The sequence below is a fragment of the Archocentrus centrarchus genome, chromosome 20 (assembly GCF_007364275.1).
Source record: "Archocentrus centrarchus isolate MPI-CPG fArcCen1 chromosome 20, fArcCen1, whole genome shotgun sequence".
In the NCBI taxonomy this organism is placed as follows: Eukaryota; Metazoa; Chordata; class Actinopteri; order Cichliformes; family Cichlidae; genus Archocentrus; species Archocentrus centrarchus.
In genome coordinates, this window is record NC_044365.1 from 8,623,773 (window position 1) to 8,651,546 (window position 27,774).

Consider the following 27,774-nt stretch of genomic DNA (forward strand, 5'->3'; position numbering starts at 1 on the left):
TAAATCAAACGGTTTGGAAAATCGCAGACTACTAAATGGCTGAACTTTCTGAGAGACTTGCAGCAGTGTATCAGCAGAAAAAGTGTGGCGAGGGGACAGACGAGGATACCGAGCGGAGGGGGGCTCTGCTTTAAAAAGTTAATTACCATTACAAAAAAGTGTAGCTGTGCTACATTTTTTTTTCTTTAAAGGGGTTTCCTATACAGCCAGCAAAATTTCACCTAAAAGCAGACAACAGGATCGTCCTGCGCTGACGCGGCTGGTCGGCAGGAAGCGGCTGGTGGTGGCGGGGGTCTTGGGGGTCGTTATGGTACTGGTTTTGGTCATCCTGATCCCGGTTCTAGTTAGTTCAGCGGGGACAGCTGCACACTACGAAATGCTCGGTACTTGTAGAATGGTGTGTGACCCATACGGCACCAAATCTCCAACCAGCACCACCACGGCCGACACCGTCCGAGACAACAACCTCATGCAGTCTTTACCCACTTTTATTCAAGGTCCGAAAGGAGAGCCGGGCCGTCCGGGTAAGGCAGGGCCAAGGGGCCCGCCGGGTGAACCGGGACCACCCGGGCCACCTGGAGACAAAGGTGAACCGGGCAGACCTGGTTTACCAGGACCTCCGGGACCGAGCGCTGCTGCCGGTGCAATTAGCGCGGCCACCTACAGCACCGTGCCCAAAATCGCCTTTTACGCAGGACTGAAAAAACAGCACGAGGGTTACGAAGTACTGAAGTTTGACGACGTGGTGACCAACCTAGGAAACCACTATGATCCGACCACCGGAAAGTTCACGTGCTCCATCCCTGGGATTTATTTCTTCGCTTACCATGTCCTGATGCGCGGAGGGGACGGCACTAGCATGTGGGCTGATCTTTGCAAAAACAACCAGGTAACACAAACTGCATGTAGAAGCAAAGATTTAAAACACGGTCTGGTGAGTTTCTACTGTTGTGCGGGACTACACTATCTGTCTTTAATTTTGCCACATTTTGTTATGTAAGTTGAAGTCATCCTGGACAATATGTAGAAGTAAATCGCCAGATAAATCCTGATATAAAATAAGTTCTTGACTGCAATTAAAGTAACTAGAAGCAGTTCCGATAGGCCTCCATCATTTTAACATACAGTTAAATAGAAATTGCTGTCAACAGTTTATTCAGTATGTGTAATAATCTAACACAAAGACAGTGATAACGGGCAGTCAGTGTTTGATGGGCAGTGGTACTTTGAATGGGAATACATTTCTACAAGAGGCAACATGCAGGGTTGGCCACAGATTCATTCGCCTTTAATATTTCTTCCAAAAGTGTGGCAGAATAGAAAAAGTCTTAACTAGACAGCGCAACGGTCAGAGAAACACAGTCCGTATGTTTGAACATCTAGTTTCTCTTTTAAATGTTTTTATTGATTAAATGAGAACAGGTGTTTTTTTTCCACACAGTAACCACGTTTTATAGGTAAAAAAAAACAAAAAACTTTTATATAATGATATTTAGAAAAGCCTTCATATTCAAATGTTCAAACCTAAGCAAACAAGCCTTCAATACAACTCTACCAAGTGAAGAGTTCATATCCCAAAGAATGGCACTGCCTAGAGTACTATGGTATTTGAAGCATTTGAGCTGTTCAGGTAATGAGAAAAGTATTTTTTTAAGCTGTAAAAGCACTACAGCATAAATATACTTATTAACTGGAGAATATATACATAATAATAGATTTTGCTGCACTTTTCAACATCTCACGTGTTAAATGGGTTCCAAAGCCACCTGCAGAAAAAAGCAAGCAAGAAAGAAAAAGAAATCTACAATAATAATTTACTTTAAAAAGTACTTTATTTAAGGGCAATACAACAATAACAACAATAATAAACAATAATAGATCCAATGAACTACAGAGGTCTTTTGCTGCCTTCGTCTCATCTGGTATGTGTTTGTTCCATCACGGTGTCCTGCCCTCTTCGCGTCTCTGTAGAGATCAGGCTGTCAGCAGCAGATCTAATCTGTGGGGCAAACCAGTGTTGCAGCAGCGCTCCGCCAAGCACATCCCTCCTGCCTGTCAGCCAGCTACTGTAATACTGCTGCAAAGCACAGGGAACACAGCAAACATCTTTGGGATTAAAGCAGCAGAACTGCACACCATAAAAAATCAAATACTGAAATACATGTTTCAATTAGGGATACTGCTATTGGGATTTTAAAACATGTTCAGGGTGGGATTGAGGAAAATAAACAAGACCTGCTGAGAGTTATGATCATTGCCAAAATAATTTGTAAAACATATTAAATTTGGGAAATTAATTAGTTAATTTTGGGAAACAATAAAGTAATTCTGTCCCTAGAATTTAGTACCAATCAGTATTTTAGATTGAAAAGCAAATTTTGAGGAGACCGTTCAAAAACTTGGACATAATTTATCATCAAAATGTAAATTGGATTTTTTGAATAAGTAATTTTTAGTAACCTGCAACTATGTGTGTTATTTGTGGACTGCGTAATATGTAGACTGTTACATGAAGGTGAAGGTCTGCAGTCCTTCATTTTAATAAAGGTGTGTCTGTCAGCATATGGAGTATGCTGACTCAATCCACCTAAACTCTCAAATACTGCACATTTTAAACCAGCAAATAAAGAAAAATAGGGTGGAGCTTTATTATGTTCTTATTTTTGTTGCATTATGTGCGTTTTCCTACTCTGCGTTTGAAATTGTTTTTTTCTTTTTTTTTTACATTTGTGATGTTCACTACATATGTCCGTTGACCTACTCAATCAGATAATTTAGAAGAAACCAGACACCATAGGTATCTCCTGTATGAAAAGTAAGGTGAAAGTGTAAGTATGCACAAAGTGTAATTTTATATATATATATATATATATATATATATATATATATATATATATATATATATATATATATATAGAGAGAGAGAGAGAGAGAGAGAGAGAGAGAGAGAGAGAGAGAGAGAGAGATTTTTTGTTATATTATTGGCATTTCTTATCCATTTTTAAAAATTGTGTAAAAGGTGGGATACACCCTGGACAGGGTGCTAGTTTTTCACAGGGCCTAAACAGAGACACAATCATTTGCTCAAATTTGCACCTAGAGGAAAGACTCACCTATTAACCTAGCATGTATATCTTTGGACTGTTTGAGAAAGCTGGACTACCCAGAGAGAACACATGCAGGCACTGGGAAAATATGCAAACTCCACACAGAAAGGCCCCAGGTGTCCAGTGGATTTGAACCCAGATCCTTCTGGGTGCTAATCTCTGCACCACCTCCCAATTTTACATAGATATTGCATGTCTTAAACGTTCAGAATTGTGCACTATTTACTTTAAATGAACACTCAAAGGGCTTCTTACTACAAGTAATATCACACACACACACACACACGCACACACACACACCTTCATACAGTGCTTTATTTTATGCCTTAAAAAATCTTTCTTAATTATTCAGTCAGTCAGTCAGTCAGAATACTTTATTGATCCCAAAGGGAAATTACTACTGTTACAGCTGCAACCGTTTCATTTAAACGAGTAACCCTAAAACACAATAACATACACTAAAGGCATAAAAGTATAAAGACTAAAGAGATATTTTGACTATATACACATCTAAATCTATACACATATGAGAATTGTGAGTGCAAAAATTTTTAAATAGGTGTCATTATATATATATGCACAGTCCTTTTTTGTACAATGTATAAGTGTATATAGTGTATGTACAATGTATATGGAAATTTAAACAATTTTATGTACAATTGAATACTGATAAATGAGTGACACTGATGAACCACAATGTCACCTATTAAGGGAGGAGTTATAGAGTCTGATGGCCACAGGTAGAAATGACCTCCTGTGGCGCTCTGTGGTTATTATGCCATGCCAATGGTTTGGGGTGCAGTGTGGGGACCTTTCAACAAGCAGCTGAAGGAGTCAGGGATCGAATGGCTAACTTTGGGATTAGTAGAAGACCTGTTCCTCCTTCCGAGCCGCAGCTGCTCCAAAAACAACTTCACAAAATAATAATAATAATAAAAAAAAGCCCTGGCTACAAAGAACCTTCTTGTTGTAGGGTGACAAGGACTAACCACTGCACTATCTTCCTGGCCCCACTACTTTTTAGTGCTTAGGTTAAATATACACACCTACAAATACCTATTATTATATAACACAAACACACTGTACGTAGGTAAACGCAGCAAAGCCACACCTATATGGTTGAAGTAATACTAAAGAAACTAAATGCACGATTTATATTCATAATCATAATAGTCGTGATTAAAAGAAACAACACTGACTCGTAGAAGACAGGATGTTAGCAGTGAGCTGCTGTTACGTGGTGCTTTGCTGAACCAACCGTCCTCCATGACGTTTCTGTACGTTTTTGATTTATAAAAATATTCGTATTGTTATTTGTATTCAGATGTATGCTCCATGTGGAATTCATCTCATCTTCTGTTAGTTTTCTAGACTAATGAATACATGATTTGTATTTATACGCCAACGCTTTAGTGCATCAAAATAAAAAACAAACAAATAAACAAAAAACATTGCATGCCTGAACTGGGGAATATTGTACTGAAGCATTTTTTTTCCAAGTACACAAGTTTTGTGGTGCTCTAATGAGATCACGCTATCATACAATGTCTACCTCTGCTCTCACCACAGCCATCACATCGAGCTTAAGATTTTAATGGATTCTTTCTTTGGCCATGCTTCTGCAATTTACCACATTTTATAAAACTATAAAAGTCTGATGTACACACTACTATGAAGCCATAGCCATACTACTATGAAGTGTGGTATTTTGCCTATTAGAATAGAATAGAATGCCTTTATTGTCATTACACAGAATGTACAATGAGATTAGAGAGCCACACCTTTTACAGTGGCAACATGTAGAAAAAGTAAAACAAAACAACTAAAAAACAGAGTTGTGAATCAACATATATGTGTGTGTGTATATATATATATATATATATATATATATATATATATATGCAGTGGGAGGTATAGATGTCCATTAGGGAGGGGAGAGTGCAGCCTTGACTACACTCTAAAGCCTCCCCATCTGCCTCAGTGTAGCTGCTGTGCCATACTGCGATACAGTGTGTCAGCAGGCTCTCGATGGACTAGAGGTAGAAGGTCAGCAGCAGGTTAGAGTCCATGTTGTTCTTCCTCAGTACCCTCAGGTAGTATAGTCACTGCTGAGCCTTCTCGATGACAATTGTGATGTTATCTGTCCAAGAGAGATCAGCAGCAAGGAGGACACTAAGAAATCTAAATGTGTGGAGCCTCTCAACATGCTCGCCAGTGATGTAGAGGGGGTCTGACCACTGTGGTGTCATCAGCGAATTTGACGATGAGGTTTTTGTGGGCCAGACTGCAGTCATAGGTGTAGAGGCAGTAAAAGAGGGGGCTCAGCACACAGCCCTGTGGGGAGCCAGTGCTCAGTGTGCAGGTGGAGGAGAGGTGGGGGCCAAGCCTGACAGTTTTGGGCTGATTGGTTGAAAAGTCCTTTATCCAGGCACATGTTAGAAGGGGGTGGTCCAGGATGTGCAGTCTGGTGGTGAGAATGTCCAGGATGATTGTACACTGCTCAAAAAAATAAAGGGAACACTCAAATAGCACATCCTTAAAACAAGTCAAAATGAGGCTCAGTATTGTGTGTGGCCTCCACATGCCTGTATGACCTCCCGACAATGCCTGGGCATGCTCCTGATGAGGTGGTGGATGAGGGATCTCCTCCTAGACCTGGACTAAAGCATCCGCCAACTCCTGGACAGTCTGTGGTGCAACGTGTTGCAGGTTTTAATCACAGGTTTTAATCACAGGTGGCATGGTGGTGTGGTGGTTAGCACTGCTCCCTATCACATAGAAGAACAGCTAGAAGGTCTGGGTTTGAATCCACCTTGGCCTGGGCATTTCTGTGTGGAGTTTGCAGGTTCTCCCTGTGCCTGCGTGGGTTTCCTCCGAGTACTCTGGTTTCCTTCCACAGTCCAAAGACATGCAGTTACTGGGGTTAGGTTAATTGGTGATTCTAAATTGCCCATAGGTGTCTCTGTGTTAGCCCTGTGACTGGCTGGTGACCTGTACAGGGTGTACCCTGCCTGTGGCACCTGGGATAGACTCCAGCCCTCTGCGACCGTGAACAGGATAAGCAAATGGATGGTTTTAATCACTTATGCTGTGGCTTCTCTTTTTATACCCGGAGGCTTCGTACATATGCATTCATGTCCATTCTGCTGGGACACTGTTAACTGTCCAAAAGGTCCAGGATCAGCTAAGAAGGGAAAAAAAAAAAACAAAGCACTTGACTATTCTGAGACCACAACACATAAAGAAGATGCAGAAAATCTGAAAAACACACCTCTCTAGTAAACAACCATAATTATAGAATAACCACTAAAGAACATTCAAAAAATTACTATTACTATTATTTGTGTATTTATTTCATGATACTTCAGTGGCATAAACATTTTTCCTAGTGACATTTAATTGGGTGCTGGAAAGGGAATGAAATGAATGTACATGATTGATAATTAACCCCACCCCTGGAGGGGGAGGGGGGTATTACTTTTGGTCAGGTGACAGCTGGCCAGGCGAGCTGGATGTTAGACCAGCAGTCCAAATGTCGGAGCCCTTTTGCAATTAACTAATATTTTGATAAATCAAACAGATATTTAAGGCCACATTTGTGGGCCGTATTTGGAGACGCCTTCGAACTGGATCAGCATTTGTTGCCTGGTTGTGATGTAATCAGCTTTAAAATGCAGCCTTAGAAGGATGCAGCCCCTGAATTGGTCAACTTTTGTTTAAAGTGCGGACGTCAAACTACTTACTAGTTTTATATTTTGTTGATAGACTAAGTAAAACCAGAGTTATGATAAATAATTTACTCCATGCTTTTTCCTGATGTGTCCTCATGTTTGATTCACGTTTGGTGCAGGAAGAAATTGTAAAAATGAGATACTTGTTAGCAGAATGCGCATGTGAGCAAAGAACTAACAAACAAACAAAAGCCAACATCCCTTTTCCTGTTGGTTGAAAAATGCACCACATCAACCGATAAAAAAAATTATATGGCAATGCAGCATTTAGTTGCTGAGGAACAGGTGAAAGTTGTGGGAGTGATGGGGTGAAAGACAGACAGCGATTTTAATAGCAAGTTTTGAAATTTTAGCATGTTTGGAGTATATATTTAGTGTGTAGTGTAGTGTGTTTAGTGTGTTGTGTAGTCATGGACAAGGCAGATGGCAGCCAGAACGCCAGCAAAGGCAGACTCAAATGTAAAAGCTGTCTCCAGGTGTACAGCAGGAGGAGTGACACACTTGGAAGTGTCAGACCTGTGATGTGCTCCTCTGTCTTGTGGTGAACAGGAAGTGCTTTTTGGAGTTGCACAAATAATTTGTGTGTCATCTTATTGACACTTGATTGATCTGTAAATAGCTGTATACATGAGGCATTGCCTGCATTTTAATGTAAATAGTTATATATAACTTTGTCATTTGCTAAATTTGTACATAGGTTTTTGAAAAATTATGTATACAACTTATATATTTGTATTTTGTTAGAAAAATCTTTCTTCAAACATATTTGTGGTTTTCACAGTTAAAAAGAAATTTACTTTTTCTCATCAAATTTTATGTGTAATTTTAGGTCCCATGTGTTAATGCAGTATGTCAAAACAAACAAACAAAAAACAAAATATGCAAACACAGCTGTGAGACTGTGCCGAAAAAACAAACAAACAAACAAGGCATGGTAAACAGTTTTTAAGGTGAAATATAAAGGTAAATTCAGAAATAGTCAAAAACAGCCAATTATACACTAGACTCTACACAGGGAAAAATCAGATTCATGTGATATTTGGCACTCAGTTAGGGAGGGCTAGTGCCAAACTGAATGCCATCTGGATCCGATCCAGATTCTGGATTTGCAGGCTACTTGAATTTAAGATGGGAATCTTCATTTAACAGATGTTTTTTGTATATCTCAGCTAAAAAAAAAAAAAAAAATAGACATCCTCATTTGTTGCAGTAAGAAGCAAGTAACATTTGACTGGGATATAATCTGGATACGTGAATATATAAAACCACTTTTGACTCTCTATCAATTCAGTCACTCTTTTTCCTATCATTGCCACCCAACAAATTGCATACTTTCTCATTATAAGAGGTAAAGCTTTACAAAAAATGAAAATGAATATAAAATAACCAAAATACTGTTATTTTAGTGATTTAGACACTACTGAAAGCGTTCTAAATAGTTCACAAGCTGGACAGCTTTTTGAAGGGAGATGTCTCTGTTATGTAGAACCTTCAACACACCTGAAAAAGTTTTCAGGTGTGTTGAAGGTAAGTCAATATTTTTGGCACACTTAGACAAAATGTTCACTTTCAAATCTTGCTGAAGAATCTTACAACTAATGGGAACTGCAATTCCCAATAAGAGTCCAGTGAATTCAACTGGAAAGCTAAGTTTAAAAAGCTAAGAACAAGGGTCTTCTAACTCTACACATGGAGCCCAGAGACATATTTAAATGTGACCTGCTCTGTCCTGGATAGAAATACACTGGAGTATCTGCAAAATAAAATCAACATGGACTAGGCTAAATGAGTACATATTAAAATTAGGTTGTGGACTGCCATTTACAATATATATTTTATATAGACTTCTATACATTTATATAGTGCTTTTCTAGTGTTACAGTGTATCAAGCTACAGTCATAGGTCATAGTGAGTGTTTCAAGCGAGTTGTCATGGACAAGACGACAACTTCCTCCAGCAGCGAAGGCACTCTGTCCACCAAAAGGAGCCAGCCTGAAGTCTCCCCTGAAGCACCCCTTACACTCACCAGTGACACGGTGGACATTTTGAGAAAAATCCTAGTGTTCTCAGGAATACCAGAGAAGGCAGAAGAAGATCCAGAAAATAATTTATACAGATTCACCTGAAACTCCCAGAGGACAGTAAAATCCATCAGCTTCCATTGTGTCCACTGCCTAGGAGGGATGCGACCATAAGGATGCAGATCCAGACCAATCGTGGCCAAATTTGAACACTTTAAGCAAAAAGAACTGGTGAAGAGGAACGGACTTCAGCATGAGCAACCGGTTTCCCAAGGAGATCAGATGACAAGTCCTGATCCTGATTCAGAAAAAGTTCATCCAAGGAGGCCCCCGAGCTGCCATTGCAGTCGATAAGCTATATTTCAATGGGAAGCTGTATTGTGACCAGAGAACCACTCCATGGCTGTACTAATCTACCAACAGGTGATCTGTATCCATGCAAATGTCTTTTTCTAATGCTTTCTTTTTACTTTCCTTTCCCACAGATTTATTAGACAGTTAATGCAAGTGTGTTGTTGTTTTTTCTTTTCTTTTCTTTTCTTTTCTTTTCTTTTCTTTTCTTTTCTTTTCTTTTCTTTTCTTTTCTTTTCTTTTCTTTTCTTGTTGTTATTGTTATTTTAGGTCGCTTTGGAAAGGGGTTTTATTTGGTGTCTTTTTTTTTCACTTACATCACTTTTCACATCTTTCCTCCTCTCTTTCTGCAATTTCATTTTAGTTATATAACCAATTCACAACAAACAATTGCCTCAAGGTGCATTATATTGTAAGGAAAAGACCCTACAATAATTACAGAGAAACACCCTGTGAGCAGCACTTGGTGACAGTGGGAAGGAAAAACTCCCTTTTAACAGGAAGAAACCTCCAGCAGAACCAGGCTCAGGGAGGGGCAGTCATCTGCTGTGACCGGCTGGGCTGAGGGACTATGCACTTATCATTATGTTTGCTTAACCTTCAGTACTGTGTTTTGCTACAAAAGCACAGACACATACACAGCCTACAGGACAGTACACACCAAGATACAGCTCAAACACATACGCAGGATTACAACACACACACACACACACACTTTAGTGAACACAACACTCACAGAGATTTGTTACATGGAATGTATGCAGAATTGATTCCAGGGAAAAGAGGCTAAAAATTACTAATTGGTAAATGACTTACAGGCAGACATTGTCTTTCTACTGGAGGCTCATATGTCCAAAACATCTGTACACACACTCACCTCTTCAGAGTTCCCTCACATGTACTCAGCCTGTTCCAACTCAAAACAAAGAGGCATAGCTATTATCAATTAACAGAAAGATAAACTTCACCATTAGCAACACTATAACAGATCAAAAATGTAGATTTATAGTAATGTATTTATTCAAATTATGATTTATATATTGCTAGCATATAGGGACCAAATGTTGATGACAACTCCTTTTTTCATACCTTCTTCACTTCACTTTCTGATCACTCTGACACCACACTTATTATAGAAGGAGAAACTGGTTTTTAATCCAGAAATGGACAGGCTCAGTACAGCAGTGAGTCAAAGGAACTAACAGTGTACAAATATTCTTGCAGAATACATGAATGATTTTGGGGTTTGTGATGCTTGGTTTTCACAGCGCCCCATTCTCACTGACTACACCTTCCATGCATCAGTACACCACTCAGGGTGTCTGGGGACTGTAGGTGTTTGATGTCTTCTTGGGGCTGGAAGGCTGTGGCCACCGTTTTGTGGTGTCTTGTGTGTTTTCCCTGGTTGGTTGTGGTGGGAGATTGGGGAGGGGGTTCTGCCTTGTGGTCTTGGGGTGTGGGGTCTGGGGCACTGGTGCCTGGGGTCACCCATTTCCTGTTTGGGTCCCTCCCTGAGTGGGGTGGTCTGTGCCCTCAGCGGCACACCACCATGTGGGCTGGATAGTGGATGGGCCCCTGTTTCCTGCACCTGTGGGTGTTTGTGAGTGAGTGGCCTATATGTGTGCTTGTGTGTGTGGGCATGCAGTTTGTGTGTGTGTGTGTGTGTGTGTACTTCTGGGCCTAGGTCTGAGGCTTGCTGAGCCTTGACCACTGTAGGACATGGTCATTGACGGTAGGGGTTTCCCCGGCTCTGCTGGACGTTGGGTGGTTTTTGGCTGCCTGGGGCCCTGGGCTCTGTTCTCGGCTCATGCTGGTGTGGGCTGACTTGTTTCCTCTGGTTGTCTGGGGCCTTTGGCCATGAGGGCTCTGGTTAGGGCTTCCCTCATTCCTCTTTCTCTATTGTAAATAGTCCGACCTGTTAAGGTTCAACACACAGGCACATCATGTACATTGTATATAGTATTATTATTAGTATTATTGTTATTATTATTATTAAGGTTAATCTTGTTTGTTGTTTATATATATATATGAGATGTTTGGGCTCAGGTCTTCAGTGCTCCTGGGGGAGCTGCTGAAGATTGTTGTTTGTCTATCCATCTTGCTTTTTATTTTGTGGTTTTGTTTTTGTTTTTTTCAGGTGTTTGTATTTGGTATGTATCTTCTCTTATTTTCTGCCATTTTTTTTTCTTTTCTCTGTCTTTTTTCACTTTCTACCTGCCAGCTCTGTTAGTGCTTATCACACATTTATACAAATAAATAAATAACAGAAAAAGAAAAACGTTAGCCTATAGAGAGTTTATAGAGCTTGTTTTAGAAAAGCAAATGTGTTTAGCACAACAGTGCATTCAGCTCATGATTCTGATTGCAAAAACTGTTACGAGTAGATATTGTACTGTAGTAGCAGATACTGTAGGAGATGTACAGTAGTAGCAGTAATCACTCATAGAACAAAGCACAGCCATTGCCCACAACCACAGTCATTGGCAATGATAGAACAGGCAGCATCAAATGCTGGTTCAGTGTTTTCAAGTTGTTGCTACTAAACAGCAGTTACATTTGTCATATTGGCTTATTTCATTGATATAATCCAACAGATTTTGCTTCAAAGCCATGGTGTCTTTTGTTTTCTGTAATTACCTCCTGAAATCTTTTAGATCCAGTGGTCAGCAACCTTTGTGAATACTGTGTTTTTGAGGATTAAATACTACAACAATTTAATTTAAAAGAAAGGGAACTTAACTGCAGTTACTCTTCTGTTCTTCTCTGCTCTTGCAGTTGGTCTTGGACTGTCCTTGTGGGTACGTATTTGCACAAGGATCAGGCATTGAAGGCTGAGTGGTGAATGGCTATAAATTAATTTTGTTGCTAAAAATGCAGGCCAAAGGACAAACATACTTGAAAATTAGTAATGGTGGTTGATTATCATGAGAGTTTTGCGCTGACATTTTTCAATGCATCATCTATCACCCATGTACTCAACTGCTTGTCCACGCGCACACACTCAAACAATATGGCAAGAGTGTATGTTTGTTTGCACGTCCATTTTTTCCCTCTTTTTCAGGTGCAGTTTCTTTTATTTTCATGTTTCTTTACATATGCAGCAGTTGGTGACCTATTGTGTTTTACTTTTGCTTTGTCCTCTATTTTTTCTACCCCCTGTTTTTTATTTCCTTCTTTTTCTTCTTCTTTAACGCTTCTATCTGCCCCTCCTCGCCTGTCACCTCTGGCATTGAAAAAGTACACAGATACTAATTTTAATATTGAAAAAAAAATAAAGAAGGAAAGAAAAGAAGAGGAGCCTATAGAGAGTCTACAGAGCTCCTATTGGCAAAGTAAAGGTTTTTGGCGCAACAGAGCATTCAGACCACAATTCTGCTTGCTAAAGCTGCGTGCTAACACCGAGAGACAAACAGCTATACATACTCTTGCACACACCAGTTAGTTTAGAAGTAGCAATTAACCTGACATGTATGAAAATAAAACCTTCTTGCTATGAGGGACTAAGGATAACCCCCGCACTACTGTACCACCTTCTAGTGCAGCACTTTTTTTGGAATCTAATATCTATGTTGATCTAATCTCTATATTTAAGTTATTCCTTTGCCTATTTTAGTGTTAGTGGTTGTAAATGTAGCTTGCACGCAGCTTTGGAGGCCAGGTTCAGTGAATTGGAGACCGGCTCCGCACCGTTAGAAATAATCATATAATTAGCCAGACCTCAGTAGTAGGTGTTTGCCAAGGAGAGCATCCGGGAAATCAGGCTGTCTGGATAACTGTGAAGAGGAAGCGTAGCCCAAAACAGAAGCCCGTGGTACACCATGTGTTTCAAATGAATTTTCCCATTCTGCGACACACCTGCCGAGAAAAAAACTTCAAAATGCTGGCTAAGGATAAGCGTAGATTTTCAGTTCACGTGATGACATCTGGATGCGTTAATTCAACATGTCTTTTGTCCTGTCTCCCTCCAATCAACCCCAACTGGTCACACCAGATGACTCATCCTTCCTGATCCTCATTCTGCTGAAGGTTTCTTTCTGTTTAAAGGGAGTTTTTGCTATCCCACTATCACCAAGTACTCGCTCATAGAAGGTCGTTTTGATTGTTGGGCTTTCTCTGTAATTATTGTAGGGTCTTTACCTTACAATATGAAGGGCCTTGAGGTGACTATTTGTTGTGAATTGGCGCTATATAAATAAAATTGAATTTAATTGAGGTTACTAGAATGAACATAGTTTTTAGTCAGACTTTTTATCTGATTTAGTGCTCAGTTCTTATAAAATAATTATTGTACATGATTTTCCATCCATAAAAATGTCTCAGCACTGCATCTAGTTTTTTATTACACTCAACTGGCTTCTCTCAGAATGCAAATGACCCCACTCATTGGATCTTGTCACACTCTGGATCTTGGCCTGACATACTACATAGAAACTGACATTTTTAACAGTCGTCCCTGAAAACCCACGTCCTGAGCTGAATAATAATAAAAGCTGTACTGTAAGGAATAAATTTCCTTACAGTAGCTCTCCTTCTGAAAATGCTGTAATGAAATTTAAGGAATTTAAGGACCATGCCAACAAAATGCAGAGCAGCTACCTAAAGAAGTGGTCAGTTATCTTGTTAATAGTGTTACATCCTCAGTGCATACTGTGTCTCCTCTGAAAAAGAAGGAAACAGATCACAGATGCTTGACTGCCTGGTATAACTCACTAATGTGTGCCATAAAGCAGATAACCTGTAAGCTGGAGAGGAAAGCTCCAGCCTCTGACGGGGACGGTCGCATTCTATCTCTCTCCCTGCCCTCCCTATCTTTCCTGCTTGCTGCTTGCTGTGAGAGCGTCTCTTGCACACTGTTCGAATAAGAATAAGATTGAGAGCAATATGGATTTGGCAAACTGGGCCTTCAAGACCATTGATCGAATTTTTCCACTATGAGATCTGGGAAGGGGAGCCTGCGTGTCCGAGTGGAACAGACCCGGTTGGATACGTCATCGACTCTTGGAGCTCGTGGAAACCTGTGTGCTTCTCGGCCCTCGAGGTGGAAGACGTGGAAGACGCTTACATATTTGGCTATCTGGTAGCGGTATCTTTTCTGTTTGGGCTTGGAGGATACCTGATTTACCGAGAAATCAAGAAAACCTGGACGGCAGTTCGACATCTGCAGAGGCTGCCGACCCAGGTGGATGGGCTGACCAGAATGGTACAGACTCAGACTCAAAGCCTGATGAACCTGAGCCGTAGACTTGGGGAGTAGCAGGTGAGAGGGGTTCGATCTGGAGATAAGGTACGGTTCTGCACAGTGAGGACGGTAACTAATGAATTGGATTATTGGATTTATTGAATGGTTTCCCAGTGAGACTGAAGGCTGTTGAAAAAACAAGCAGCCTGTTCCAAAACAACATCTGCATTATCAGAATTCGGCTCCCTAGCCGGCCTTGGCTGGCAGTCATATCTCTCCAGAGCTATGTGTGAAGGCCGCTATCCCCCTCAGCCCTCTCTGTGATTTGTGAAGCTGGATCTGGTGTACCAAGGCCGCTGATGAACTTCCATCACTATCAGCGAACTGTTTGGCTGGGAGCTGGCATCTGGGCTCCACAATGCCCCACCTTCTCGTCTCCGTCTGCATCCCCTCCTGACCCTGACCCTACCCACCATACTGCTATCCCGGCTTTATATGTGCAATATGCTTTTTGCTGAGGTGTTTTTTGGTACCTCGTAAGGTGTTCTTTATGAACACAGTATGAGATGATTTTTTGAACCTAACTATCCCAATGTATCTCTTTCTGTCTCTCTGCTAAAGGTAGCGCCGTTGAGAAACGGTTGCATGACCTCAGACATCTGTCCCCCCTGTCTGTGTTATGTTTATGCTTGTTTGGATGGATGTTTCTGTTAACTGCAATTTCCCCATTTGTGGGACTAATAAAGGCATTCTTGATTCTTGATTCTTGATTCTTAAATGCTATTTAACTCACTCTCTTCTATCGATCTTTCTGAGTTAACATCAATAATTTCTTCCTCTTCCTGCGTCTTTTAGTCTCCATTTCTACAAGACTCCTCAAAGAGGTTTCACCACCAATTAATGTTTCAATTCTAAATATTAATTTATCTGAACAGTTTACATACCACAGGATTTTAAGGTGGCAGTATTTAAAGCATTACGTAAAAAGCTTTCATTGATCCAGCTGTCTTGGGTAATTTTAGACCAATTTCTAACCTTCCTTTTATTTAAAAAGATTCTTCAAAGAGTAGTTGTCAAACAGTTTCAAACAGCATTAATGAAAGTTACGAATGATCTTCTTATGGTCTCTGACAGTGGACTCATCTGTGCTTGTCAGTGCAACCTTTGATAATGTTGAACACAATATTTTTGTACAGAGATTAGAAAACATTGTTTGTATTGAAGGAATTGCGCTGCAGTGGTTTGAATTATATCTATCTGATATATTCAAATTTGTGCGTATAAAGATCAGTCTTCTTTACATAAATATAGTCAGAGTTATGGTAAATGGACTGGTTCGTATATAGCACTTTTCTACTCTAGGTGCCTTACACAACAGGCCTCATTCACACAAACACTTCTTTCTAAGCTTAAGTGCTTTCTATCTAACATTCATCAGTGAGCAACTTGGGATTCAGTATCTTGCCAAAGGAAACTTTCAGACTGCAGCAGCCAGGGATCAAACCACAAACCTTCTATTGAGAAGGTGACCTCCTTTACCTCCTGAGCTATAGCCACCCTCGATGCACCAGTCAGCATTCAGGCAGTGCTGCACTCTGACGAAGACAGCTCATATTTGGGCAGAGCCACAACACTGGTCACTTCAAAAGCCCCTGGCTCCAGAGCTTTATTGCTGCTCGCAATGTCCTCAAAGTGGTACTTGGCTGCATCCTGGTCTGCCACCTGTTCCTGGTGCTCCACCAGCTTGACGATCAGGCTTTGGTTGGTGTGGGCATGGGCAAACACCTCCTGATTGTCCAGTATTTCCCTCAGCTCGCTGACATCTGTGGCACTGTGAGGGATGACAGCTGGCAGGGCTCCTCCAAAAAAGAGGATGAGCCTCATAAGCGCTGTCTGCTGCACTCTGCATTCCTCGTGAAGCTGCAGCCTCTCAGCTTCACTCCCGCTGGCCCATCCACGTGCTCTCTCTTCCGTTCCACAAGGTTCCATGCTGGGACTAATATATACATGCTTTCCTTAGGCAATGTTATTAGAAAACACTATATAGTTTCAATGCTATGCAAATGATACCCAGCTCTATTTATCTATGAAGCCAGATGACACAAATCAAATAATTAAACTGCAGGAATGTGTTACAGACATAAAGGCCTGGATGACTTCTAGTTTACGTCTAAATTCAGATAAAACTGAGGTTATTGTATTCGGCACTAAAATCTTAGCAACATGGTGTCAAACCAGATACTTAATTTAAGTAGCTTTACCTTGGCTTTGAGTAACACTGAAGAATCTTGGAGCCAATTTTTACCAGAATATGTCCCTCAATGCTCCCATTATTCAAATATGTAGGACTGCCATCATTCATTTACACAGTATCACTAATATCACTGTTTCAGAGTGGAGCTGAAAAGCTAGTTCATGCATTAATTAATACTAGGCTAGACTATTGTAATTCATTATTATGAGTTTGCTTTAAAATCTCTGAGAGATGCAGTTTATCCAGAACGCTGGCAGTGAGAGTACTGTCTAGTACTAGAAAGCGTGACTGTATTCTCCCTTATTAGCTTCTCTTCATTGGCTCCCTGTTTAAATCCAGAATTGAATTTAGAATCTGTTTCCTCATATACACAGTCTTGAATAATCAGGCCATAATCATTTTCTAAAAAATCTCACAGTACTTTGCTATCAGACCCCTGGTTTCGTACTGTGGAACCAGCTCCCAGTTGGGATTTAGGAAACAGGCGGGCTTGTCAACTTTATGATTAGACTTTGCTTTTTGATAAAACTTAAAGTTAAGGCTGGATCAGGTGATCTCTGCCTTAATTTTGCTGCTTAGGTTGCTGGTGGGCCTTCCTATAATGCACTGTGCTTCTCCTCTTCACTTATCTGTCTTATAATCATTAGTAATAATTATGAACCTGGTTCTGTTGGAGTTTTCTTCCTGTTTAAGGGAAGTTTTCTTCCCAGTGCTGCCAAGTGTTTGTTGATAGGGGATTGTGTGATTGTTTGGTTTCTTTCTAATATTGTTAGGTTTTTTACCTTACAGTATAAAGTGCCTTGAGACAACTGTTGCTGTGAATTGGTGCTATATAAATAAAATTGAATTGACTTGAATAACCTGATACCTGCCACGACCATGGCAAGAAGTGCTACAGTTTTTAAGCAAGAAAAATCCAGATGCATACCTTTGGACATCACTTTTACATCATTAAATACTGACATCAATAATATTATTAATTATTGTAATCAATTAATTAAACAATTGGACCTTCACAGTTTATGTACTGAGGTGTGAGTTGTGCTGCAGTGAGCTATGCTGCTGTTGAAGTGTGCTGCAGCCAAGGCCTTTACTGCAGTCACATGGATGCCTTAAGTCCTGGATTCTAATTGGCTAGTGTACAAACAAGTTACTCATTTCCCGCTTTACACTAGTTGCTGCTAGGAAACACAGACTAATTATCATGTTGCTGTATGTCATTTTTAGAAGCCACAATGAAACGATCATTCATGATTCAATTTTCAATTCAATTCAGTTGAATTTATATAGCGCCAAATCACAACAGTCGCCTCAAGGTGATTGATATTGTAAGGTAAAGACCCTGCAATAATTACAGAGAAAACCCAACAGTCAAAAACGACCCCCCTATGAGCAGCACTTGGTGACAGTGGGAAGGAAAAACTCCCTTTTAACAGGAAATAAACCTCCGGCAGAACCAGGCTCAGGAGGAGGGGCAGTCATCTGCTGTGACCAGTTGGGCTGAGGGGAGAGAGACAGGACAAAAAGCACGCATCAGTATGGATGCTTCTGCTAGAGTGGAATGGGGTGGGAACTGGGGAGGTTGTAGCAGATTGGGAGGGGTGGGGGGATCTGTTTCTGTTTTTGTTGGGAAGGGTTGCAGCACCTGTCATCTTACTTACTGGGTTTTATATATATTATTATTTATTTATTTATTTATTTTTCTGTTATCTATTGGTTGCTTATTGATATGGAACATAGGTTACGCCAAGTATCTGCATCTCAACTGATTCCCCTATCCAAACTGGATTAGGACTAACATCTGATCTGCTGGAAATTAATAACTCCTTTATGGAATTTTATGAGTCATTATATTCGTCTGATCACCCTGTAGAGTCTGTGGACTTACTATCTTTTTTTGAAAAAATTGATATTCCTAGCCTTGATCAAAATGATGCGAAAAAACTGGAGGGTTTAATCTCAGTGGTGGAACTGGAGGCAGCAGCTAAGGCATTGAATGGTAGTAAAAGTCCTGGTCCTGATGGCTATCCGGCGGAGTTTTATAAAGTATTTTGGAAGCAATTGGCTCCTCTTTTATTAGACATGTGTAATGAGTCTTTTAAAGCAGGTATGCTTCCCTCTTCTCTCAATCAGGCACACATTTCATTAATTCTGAAAAAAGGTAAAAATCCATTACAGTGTAGCTCCTACCGTCCTATCAGTCTGTTGAATGTAGACTTTAAGATACTATCTAAATTGTTGGCTAGATGCTTGGAAACGGTCTTGCCCTCTATTATATCCCTTGATCAAACAGGATTTATTCGCAATAGACACTCCTTTTTTAATCTTAGACAGGTATTTAATGTTGTCTATAACACCTCTTCAACACGGACCCCGGAAGCATTCGTTTCTTTGGATGCTGAAAAAGCTTTTGACAGAGTGGAGTGGGATTATTTATTCTTTGTATTGAAGAAATTTGGTTTTCAGCAAAATTTTGTTTCATGGGTACGGTTGCTATATGCTTCTCCATTTGCTAGCGTGCGGACAAATGGCATTAACTCAAAGTATTTCCCCTTATATCGCTCCACTAGGCAAGGTTGCCCATTGAGTCCTTTATTATTTGCCATTGTAATGGAGCCTTTATCTATTGCCTTACGATCACACCCAAATATTCATGGAATAATCAGAAACGGAGTAGAGCTAAAGGTCTCCCTGTATGCGGATGATCTCCTGTTACTGGTTTCTAACTTATCACTTTCTATCCCAACTGCCCTCTCTGTTTTGGATGCTTTTGCATCGCTTTCTGGCTTTAAGTTAAACCTTAACAAAAGTGAAATATTCCCTGGTAATAAGGAAGCAAAAGAGTATCCTCTTGCAAACTTCCCTTTTAAGATCTCAAGTGCAGGTTTTGTGTACCTTGGTGTTTATGTTGCAGACACTCTGAGTAATCTATACAGGGAAAACTTCCTCCCCTTGTTTAATAAAATTAAGTCTGACTTTGAACGATGGTCCCTCTTAAAACTTGGTTGCCAGGATTAATACTGTCAAAATGAATATCTTTCCAAGCTTATTATATTTGTTTCAATGTATCCCAATTTTTCCTCCCCTTTTCTCTTTTCCACAGAATAAATAGTTTAATTTTAAAGTTTATCTGGAACCAGAAACCCTCTCGATTGCACCTTCAGGTGTTACAGAAACCTAAGGCTTTGGGTGGAATGGCTTTACCTAATCTTCTATACTATTACTGGTCAACAAATAAAGGAATTTAAATTACTGGTCCAATATCAGGAGATGGGCTCTCCCCCATCGTGGCTCACTATGGAGGCAAGTTCTGTCTGTCCAACATCATTGAATGCTTTACTACATTCTCCCCTCCATCTAATCTATCATCAAAATACACAAAAAACACGATTGTGGCCTCTTGTCTTAAAATCTGGTACCAATTTAGACGCCACTTTGGCCTGCGAGAACCTTCAGTCGGCCCACCACTCGCAGCTAATCATAGCTTTCTTTCCTCCTTGCAGGACAGTATATTCTCTGTTTGGGCTGGGCTTGGTATAAGAACATTTAGAGATCTATATGTCGACTCCTCCTTTGCCTCTTTCCAACAACTAATTGATATTTACAAGCTTCCCAGTAGACATTTTTTTAGGTACCTGCAGGTGCGTCACTTTGTTTATAACATATTCCCAGGATTCCCGGTAATCCCTAAACCCACAGAATATGAAATATTTTTGAAACCTCTCTCTTCACTAAGGGGGGCTATTTCCTCTATTTATATTTGAATAGAATAGGATGCCTTTATTGTCATTATACAGGATGTACAATGAGATTGGAGGGCCACTCCTGTTCAGTGCCATGTACAGAAAATCAAACTCTCTAAAATAAAAATTTATAAAAATATTAATCTAGTATGATCAATATAATCAAGATATACAGAAATAAACAATGTGTAAAATATACAAAAAATAGAATGTATAAAAATATATACATACATTGGTGCATCTGTACATTGTAAGAAAAGTAAATATGTGTATACATATAATAATGAAGATGATGAATATTGCACTTGGTGAATGAATATTGCACTAGTGAATGAATACTGGATATTACACAATATAGGAATGTCAGATATTGTTCAGTATGAATAATATAATATTGCACAGTTACAGCGGGTGAGTGTGTGAGTTCAGGGTGGTGATTGCTCTGGCGAAGAAACTGTTCTTGAGTCTGTTTGTTCTGGCTTTTATGCACCTGTAGTGTCTGCCAGAGGGCAGCAGGTCAAACAGGTCAAAGCCAGGGTGTGAGCTGTCCTTGATGATGTTCCTGGCTCTGCTGATGCAGCGGGAGGTGTAGATGTCCATCAGGGAGGGGAGAGGGCAGCCAACTTTGTGCTGTCTTGACTACCCTCTGAAGCCTGACCCTGTCTGCCTCAGTGCAGCTGCCGTACCATACTGTGATACAGTACGTCAGCAGCTCTCAATGGATGAGCGGTAGAAGGTCAGCAGCAGGTTTGAGTCCAAGTTGTTCTTCCTGAGGACCCTCAGGAAGTGAAGTGGATATATAGTCTTAATTCTAGCCCCTATAATACGCTTAAAACATTGTGGGAGGTAGATCTGGGGGAGACGATCTCAGGGAGAGTCTGGGAGGAGGTCCTAATGAGGGTTCACAGATCCTCAATCGTGCCAGGCATAGTTTTATTATCCAGTGTCGAATCTTACATAGAGCCCCATTACACTAAGGCACGATTAGTGAAAATGTTCGACACTGTGTCCCCTTTATGTGATCGATGCCACCAGAATACAGCAAACTACGTATATATGTTCTGGAGTTTTCCTTCTTGAATTCTTTTTGGACAGAACTTTTTATAACTCTGTCTAAGTTGATTGGCCGTGGCATTGCCCCTAACACCTTGTGGCCCTATTTGGGGTCGGTCTTCCCCACCTAGCCTCTCTCTATGAGAAAAATCTATTAGCTTTTTCTAACTCTGCTGGCTAGGAGGCTAATTCTAACTGAATTGGAAATCTCCCCAACCTCCTACCCAATATGGCTTGGTGAAGGAAGTCTTTTATTTTAATTAAATTAGAAAGATTAGCTCTCCTCGGATGGGCAATTCCACCTTCGACAGATTTGGAAACCCTTTATTGGTTGTCTTTCAAAGTGGGAATTGTAATATATATTTGAGCATCGCGTCATATTCTTTATAGTGACAGCTCACATACTTAATATTCTTTTTTTTTCTTTTTTTTTCTTATTTATATATTTATGTATGTATCTATCTCTCTCTCTATCTCTCCTCTTCTCTCTCTCTCTCTATAGCTCTCTCTCTCTCTCCTCTCCTTTTTTTGTTTTGTTTGCTTGTTTTTGCCCCCCTTCGCTGCCTACCTTCTTGTTCCTGTCCCCGCTTTTTTTTCAGATTTTATACTGGAATAGGTGCTAAGGGTGGGGATGGATGGGGGTTTGGTTTATTAGTGACTAATTTCTCATATATTTGTTATTTCTCTGAACTTTGATTTGCTTTGATCTTCTGTAATTTGTTACAAAATCTAATAAATAGAATTATAAAAAAAAAAAAAAACATGCTGTGGAAAAGAGCCAGAGACGATTAAATGCAGAGTGGTGTATAAATAGAGTGAAAAGCGGTAAAAAAAAGAAATTATGGGGACCCCCCAGCAGTCTAGTTCTATAGCAGCTATGTATTTGATGATGTTTATCACATAATGTGGATTTCCCATTTCCTCTTGTTGGCACTTGAATATTGGCAGTAGATGTCTCCAGGACGTTTATCTAGCATGTGGTTTTGGAGCAGATTGAACAAAATACGTTTGAGTTCTAACAACTCTTCATGATGTCACACTGAGCCTTCATCAATATGCAAAACCTTCACATGGTAGCACTGCTGAGTCTGTTATATTAAGCTGACTAAAGATGTTTGACTGAATCTTTATGATGATTTTGTTAATTTTGTTGATTTTGTTAATGGCCTAAAATATTTTTTAAAAATCCACCAAAATTCCATCTTAAAATCAAAATGGCAATCCTCCTGTCCTGGAGTATAGCTTCAAAAGGCTTGTTTCTGTATCCTGGGATGTTACAAGAGGCTACATGTAGAAGAGATATAGCATTTGGGCTACTTCATTGAAGTATTTATTTAATTTTCTCCTGGGGCCTCAGGAAAGCATTGACTGGTGTACTGCTCCGGGAGATTAAAGATGCAAGCTGAGATATATAATACCAGCTATAGGCTGAGACATGTTCCACCTGGTATTATTCTTATACCCCCCCCCCTCCTTTTTTTGTTACTTCATTCAACTATTGAAGTTTGCACTATAGAACAATTCTGCCACAACCACATGCAGTCTGCAAAAAACATGAAAGCTTTCACCATGTTAGAAGTGTGTGCCATGTTTCACTACTTATCAAGTGTTCTTAGCCCTTAATAACAATTTCCTGTTTCCTGACTGTTGGCCATACTGCGAGGTTACCGCCTCAGCACAGTATTAAAACCCAAGCGCATTTTACCCCAATGTTGGGTGCAATTAAACAAACATTGTTCAGCTGGACACAGGCACAGTATCCATGCAGTATGATCGCTATCCACACCTAAATGCAGAGCTCCAACACTTCATTTGCTACAGTTGCCTGTGTATTATTTACTTTTTCAAGTAAATAACAAATCTATAAGACATGAGGAAGGAAAGAGCGTTACCTCTACTAGAAATCTATGCAATTACACTACAAAACACAAAAGTGCTGTTCAGATATCTTTGTGTACGTAAAAGAGGGCAAGCATGACAGAGGAGCTGATGCTTAGAAAAACTGATATGTACTTAGGCCCAGATCATCAAAGTCAGTGTGACAGGGGTGACAGACATGCACAATGTAAGTCAGTCAATGGGGCAGCAAACGGGTTTTATTTTTGCACTGAACACATATGTTACAGAAACAGTGTGCTACTGTACATATTTTTCTGCTGTACCAGAGTGCACTCAAACATAAATAACTGAAAAATGTTTTTTCCTTCTACATATCTGGGTGTGGCTGTATCAGTGTGTGATACAGCCACACCAAGCTAGCATGCTACACAGCATTATTAAAACTTTCCAGTCTTTTGTTGCTTTTATTCAGCGTCTCTGAAATGTTTGGCTAGCATTAAATTCACAGGCATATAATGTTCAGAAAAAATATTTTAAAAAATGAATTATATGTGGGGCAGCACGGTGGCGCAGTGGTTAGCACTGCTGCCTCACAGATAGAATACCATCTGGAAGGCCTGGGTTCGATTCCACCTTGGCCCAGGCCTCTCCCTCTCTCTGTGTGGAGTTTGCATGTTCTCCCCGTGCTTGCGTGGGTTTCCTCCGGGTACTCCGGTTTCCTCCCACATTCCAAAGACATGCACTTACTGGGGTTAGGTTAATTGGCTATTCTAAATTGCCCATAGGTGTGAATGAGAGTGTGAAAGGTTGTTCGTCTTTCTGTGTTGGCCCTGTGACAGGCTGGCGACCTGTTCAGGGTGTACCCTGCCTCTCGCCCTATGACAGCTGGGATAGGCTCCAGCCCCCCCGCGACCCTGAACAGGATAAGCGGAAGCGAATGGATGGATGGATGGAATTATATGTGTGCATGCTATTCTATATGTACTGTATACTATTCTAAATGTATTATAAACTATACTATTAGAAATATAGCATTTATTGATGTGCAGAGTATTGCAGTCTGCTTTTATTACCAATGATATGATATCTTGGAGCAGCTGTGGCCTGTCCTCAAGTTACCCCCAGGTACCACACCATCTGGGAACCATTGTTCTAAAGTTTTAAAGCCAGTAGCTCATCTCTGATGTGTTGGTGCTTTTATGCTTACTTAAAATGTGTGCTTTTCTGTGTGTTTGCTTTTATTATTCATGTTATGGACATACAGTTGCAGTCAAAAGTTTGGACACTTGCATCCATTTTGGGAACAAAATCATATTCCTCTTAATGTAAATTTTTACATTTTAGAACTAAGCCTTGTATATAATGTAAGTCCTTTTATTGTCCTAATGATAAAAACACAACTGTGTCTTGTGAGTGGGTGTGCTGGTATGTGTGTATTTACATTTCATGTATTTCTGCAGGTACGTGCCAGTGCCATAGCCCAGGATGCAGACCAGAACTACGACTATGCCAGTAACAGTGCTGTTCTGCATCTTGAGCCTGGAGATGAGGTCTACATTAAACTAGATGGAGGAAAAGCTCACGGAGGCAACAACAACAAGTATAGCACCTTCTCTGGATTCATTATCTACGCTGATTAGACAACAGTTACTGCAACTGCTACATTTGTGCTCTCGACTATTACAGGCCATCTGGCTCAGCACTTCCACAAATCATCCTTGTTCAAATGTAAAAACGTATTCTTTTAAACGTGTGTGGGGAAACCAATACAAAGCTGCATAATTCATTTCCTACTTTTCGCTTCTTTATGATGCCTGTTGAAAGTAACTCTGGACAGTAAAATCAATTAGTTAACTTATCAAATTGTGAAGTGAATACATTTCCTGTCTTTATACTATTATGTCATACTTACCACTGATATCTTTGTCCTAATAGTAGTGCTGTCATAGAATATTGATGGTGAATGTAAGAGGGATGAGCTTGTGTGTGTGTGTGTGTGTGTGTGTGTGTGTGTGTGTGTGTGTGTGTGTGTGTGTGTGTGTGTGTGTGTGTGTGTGTGTGTGTGTGTGAGTGAAGGAGGAGTTCACTCCTGAATCTGACAGGGTCACAAGCAGCCTGTCAACAAGTCAGGCGAACATTTAAATCAATAAAACTAAATGTAAGCAAAGATAGGAAAGAAGAAATCAAATAGAAATGTCACAACAAAAGAGTCGTTTCTAACAGTCTGCTGAGTCTGAATTTTACAGATTTGTGTTTTTTTTCTGTAAAACACACAAATTTGTATGTACACATTAGAAAGAGGTTCTGCAAACTGGAACCAGGGGAGAGGCTGGAGGACAGTTTTATTGGGTTTTTTTGTCATCTTACGAGTAGAAACAATTTAATGGAGAAAATTAAGTGGTTTAGACAGCACAATCTGAAAAAAAATCGAATGCAAAAATTTTTGTGTCATATGTAGGATATAAGTGAAAATAGTATTTGTATTTCACTGTTAGTAGCCTTAAAGCTCATTTCTTACATGTTATTTACCTTTTTGGAGCCAACATAAATTATTCAGTTACATATATCATTGGAACCATTTCTAAGTTATTGTTTTTGCTACGGGATAATATGTGTGTTAGACCATTATGTTTGGAGTTGGGGGATAAATATTGATGTATAATAGTAGGATTAGATTTGACTCAAATTTTGCTATTTCAAAAGTCATGGACATGTCCCTGAATACAGCCTGCTTGGTTGGTTTCTTCCCAGTTAAATGAGAGGGTCAATTTGATGTCTCTCTATCATAGATCAATTCTGTCATTACAGTCTATATTAACACAAGCTAAAAACCCATGGAAATTGTTATTATTATTATTTTGTTCACTATTTTTATGTTATTTTAGCAGCAGTTAATGTGGGAGCTATTGCTTGCCTAATAACTAGGTGTGGTGGCAAAACACAAACTCTGAAGGTTTTGCAGTTTTTTTTACTAGTACATAACTGGTTAGCCTTCAAACTAACACGATCCAGAGTGGGTGAATGTGCAGAAATGTATGTGCATGCATGCTGGTTTTGCCAAAGAATTGCTGATTCTGACTGGACAAATGAGAGTGGGTAAGATGTTATATAAAGTCCTGGTCATGATCGTAGCACAGTGTATATCACAGTGCAAGTCACTTTAAAAAGCATGTAGAGTACAACATATTGTAATGGATTGTTGGTTGAAATATGGCTTGTGCTGGTACAGCACAGGTATTTGGCCGACAGCCATAAAATCATATGAGAGAATCTTATTAAAAACTGGCTACATTAGAGATTCTTTACATTGCATAATAAATGCATATTAAAGTCACAACTATGGGTAAGTCCCTTGAAAATGTCTAGTCTTTATCAAATCAACTGTTTTACTGTGCCACTCTTGCACACCATAACAGACATGATAACCTTAATGAAATCATGAGGCAGACCTTCTCATTGAGGAAGTCTAATTCCCACAGAGAGTTTTGCCCTGCATATCCTTAACGGGACCTAGAAAAATTGTTATTCTGTGTATCAGCACATTTCATGTTGTTGTTTTAAAACACAGTAAACAAAAATGAAATATTCTTGCCCGCTGGCGTACTTGACCCATCAATGATGTTCAGCCTGCAAGCTGGAAGTTTTTGGGTGGTTGAGCATCTTCCTGCAGGGTGCCCTGGTAGTCATTTTGAAGATGTATATTAAGGTAATTTGCTAAGTCTCAAATAGCCAGTTCTCATTCCCAGGGAGTCAGGCAGTTGTGACACAGAACTTTCACTCAAACTAATTAAAAATGAATACGTGCACAGGAGCACAAATGAAGAGAAATCATTTGGTAGAGCAAAATTTACTGCATTAATGCAAACATGGAAAACTGAAGTTTTTTGGCAGTTACACTCTGAAGAGATGCAACATCATAGATCAGAAGCTCAGATAAAGGGAGGAGACAGTGAACAGACTATTCAGAGTCTAAATGCTGGTGGTGTTGGAACAGAGTAGGTTCATAGCTGATAAAGACTTTGCATGAAATGAACAAACCTAATGAGCTGGAGATGGGAAGCAGGAAGATGCAATTTAGATTATCTGAAAGGCGGTGTAACAAATCAAAATGAATTTTAAAAACAGGGAATAGGAGTTGAGAAACAAATGTGCATTTTGAAGATGTCAGTGTCATCTCATAAAGCAGCAGGATTTGACACCCTGGAATGGGAATGCATTGGTGCTTGTCATAACCTCACCAAAGCTGCTTCTTCCTCAACCAAATTAAGATTTTGTGGTGTAGCACCTAGTAGGATGGCCATAAGTGCGCAACACAACTTATCATGGCCTATTTTATAACACTACATTTGTATTTATATAGCATATAAACAAGTGTCATACATTACCAATATTAATATGGTGTTACCAGCATCAGTGGTACCCAAGTATTTAAAAACTCTAATTTGCTGTGCCTTTGTCCAAGATCCCTTTTCTTTGTAGTGCAGTTTTTACAGTC

At 39.9% G+C, this 27,774-nt stretch overlaps 1 protein-coding gene across 1 annotated transcript; it reads left to right on the forward strand.

The window, feature by feature from the left end:
* Window positions 1–268: 268 nt before the first annotated feature.
* c1ql3a (complement component 1, q subcomponent-like 3a) lies at window positions 269–25,194 on the forward strand. Its single transcript, XM_030756846.1, has 2 exons — window positions 269–889; window positions 24,740–25,194. Exons 1-2 carry the CDS (start codon window positions 308–310, stop codon window positions 24,917–24,919), a joined length of 762 nt encoding a protein of 253 aa, XP_030612706.1. The 5' UTR covers window positions 269–307; the 3' UTR covers window positions 24,920–25,194.
* The last annotated feature ends 2,580 nt before the right edge of the window (window positions 25,195–27,774 follow it).

Coding starts and splice junctions, on each gene's coding strand:
- c1ql3a (XM_030756846.1), top strand. CDS start 308: ATGGTACTGGTTTTGGTCATCCTGATCCCGGTTCTAGTTAGTTCAGCG. Junction 890..24,739: donor ATCTTTGCAAAAACAACCAG/GTAACACAAACT, acceptor GTATTTCTGCAG/GTACGTGCCAGTGCCATAGC.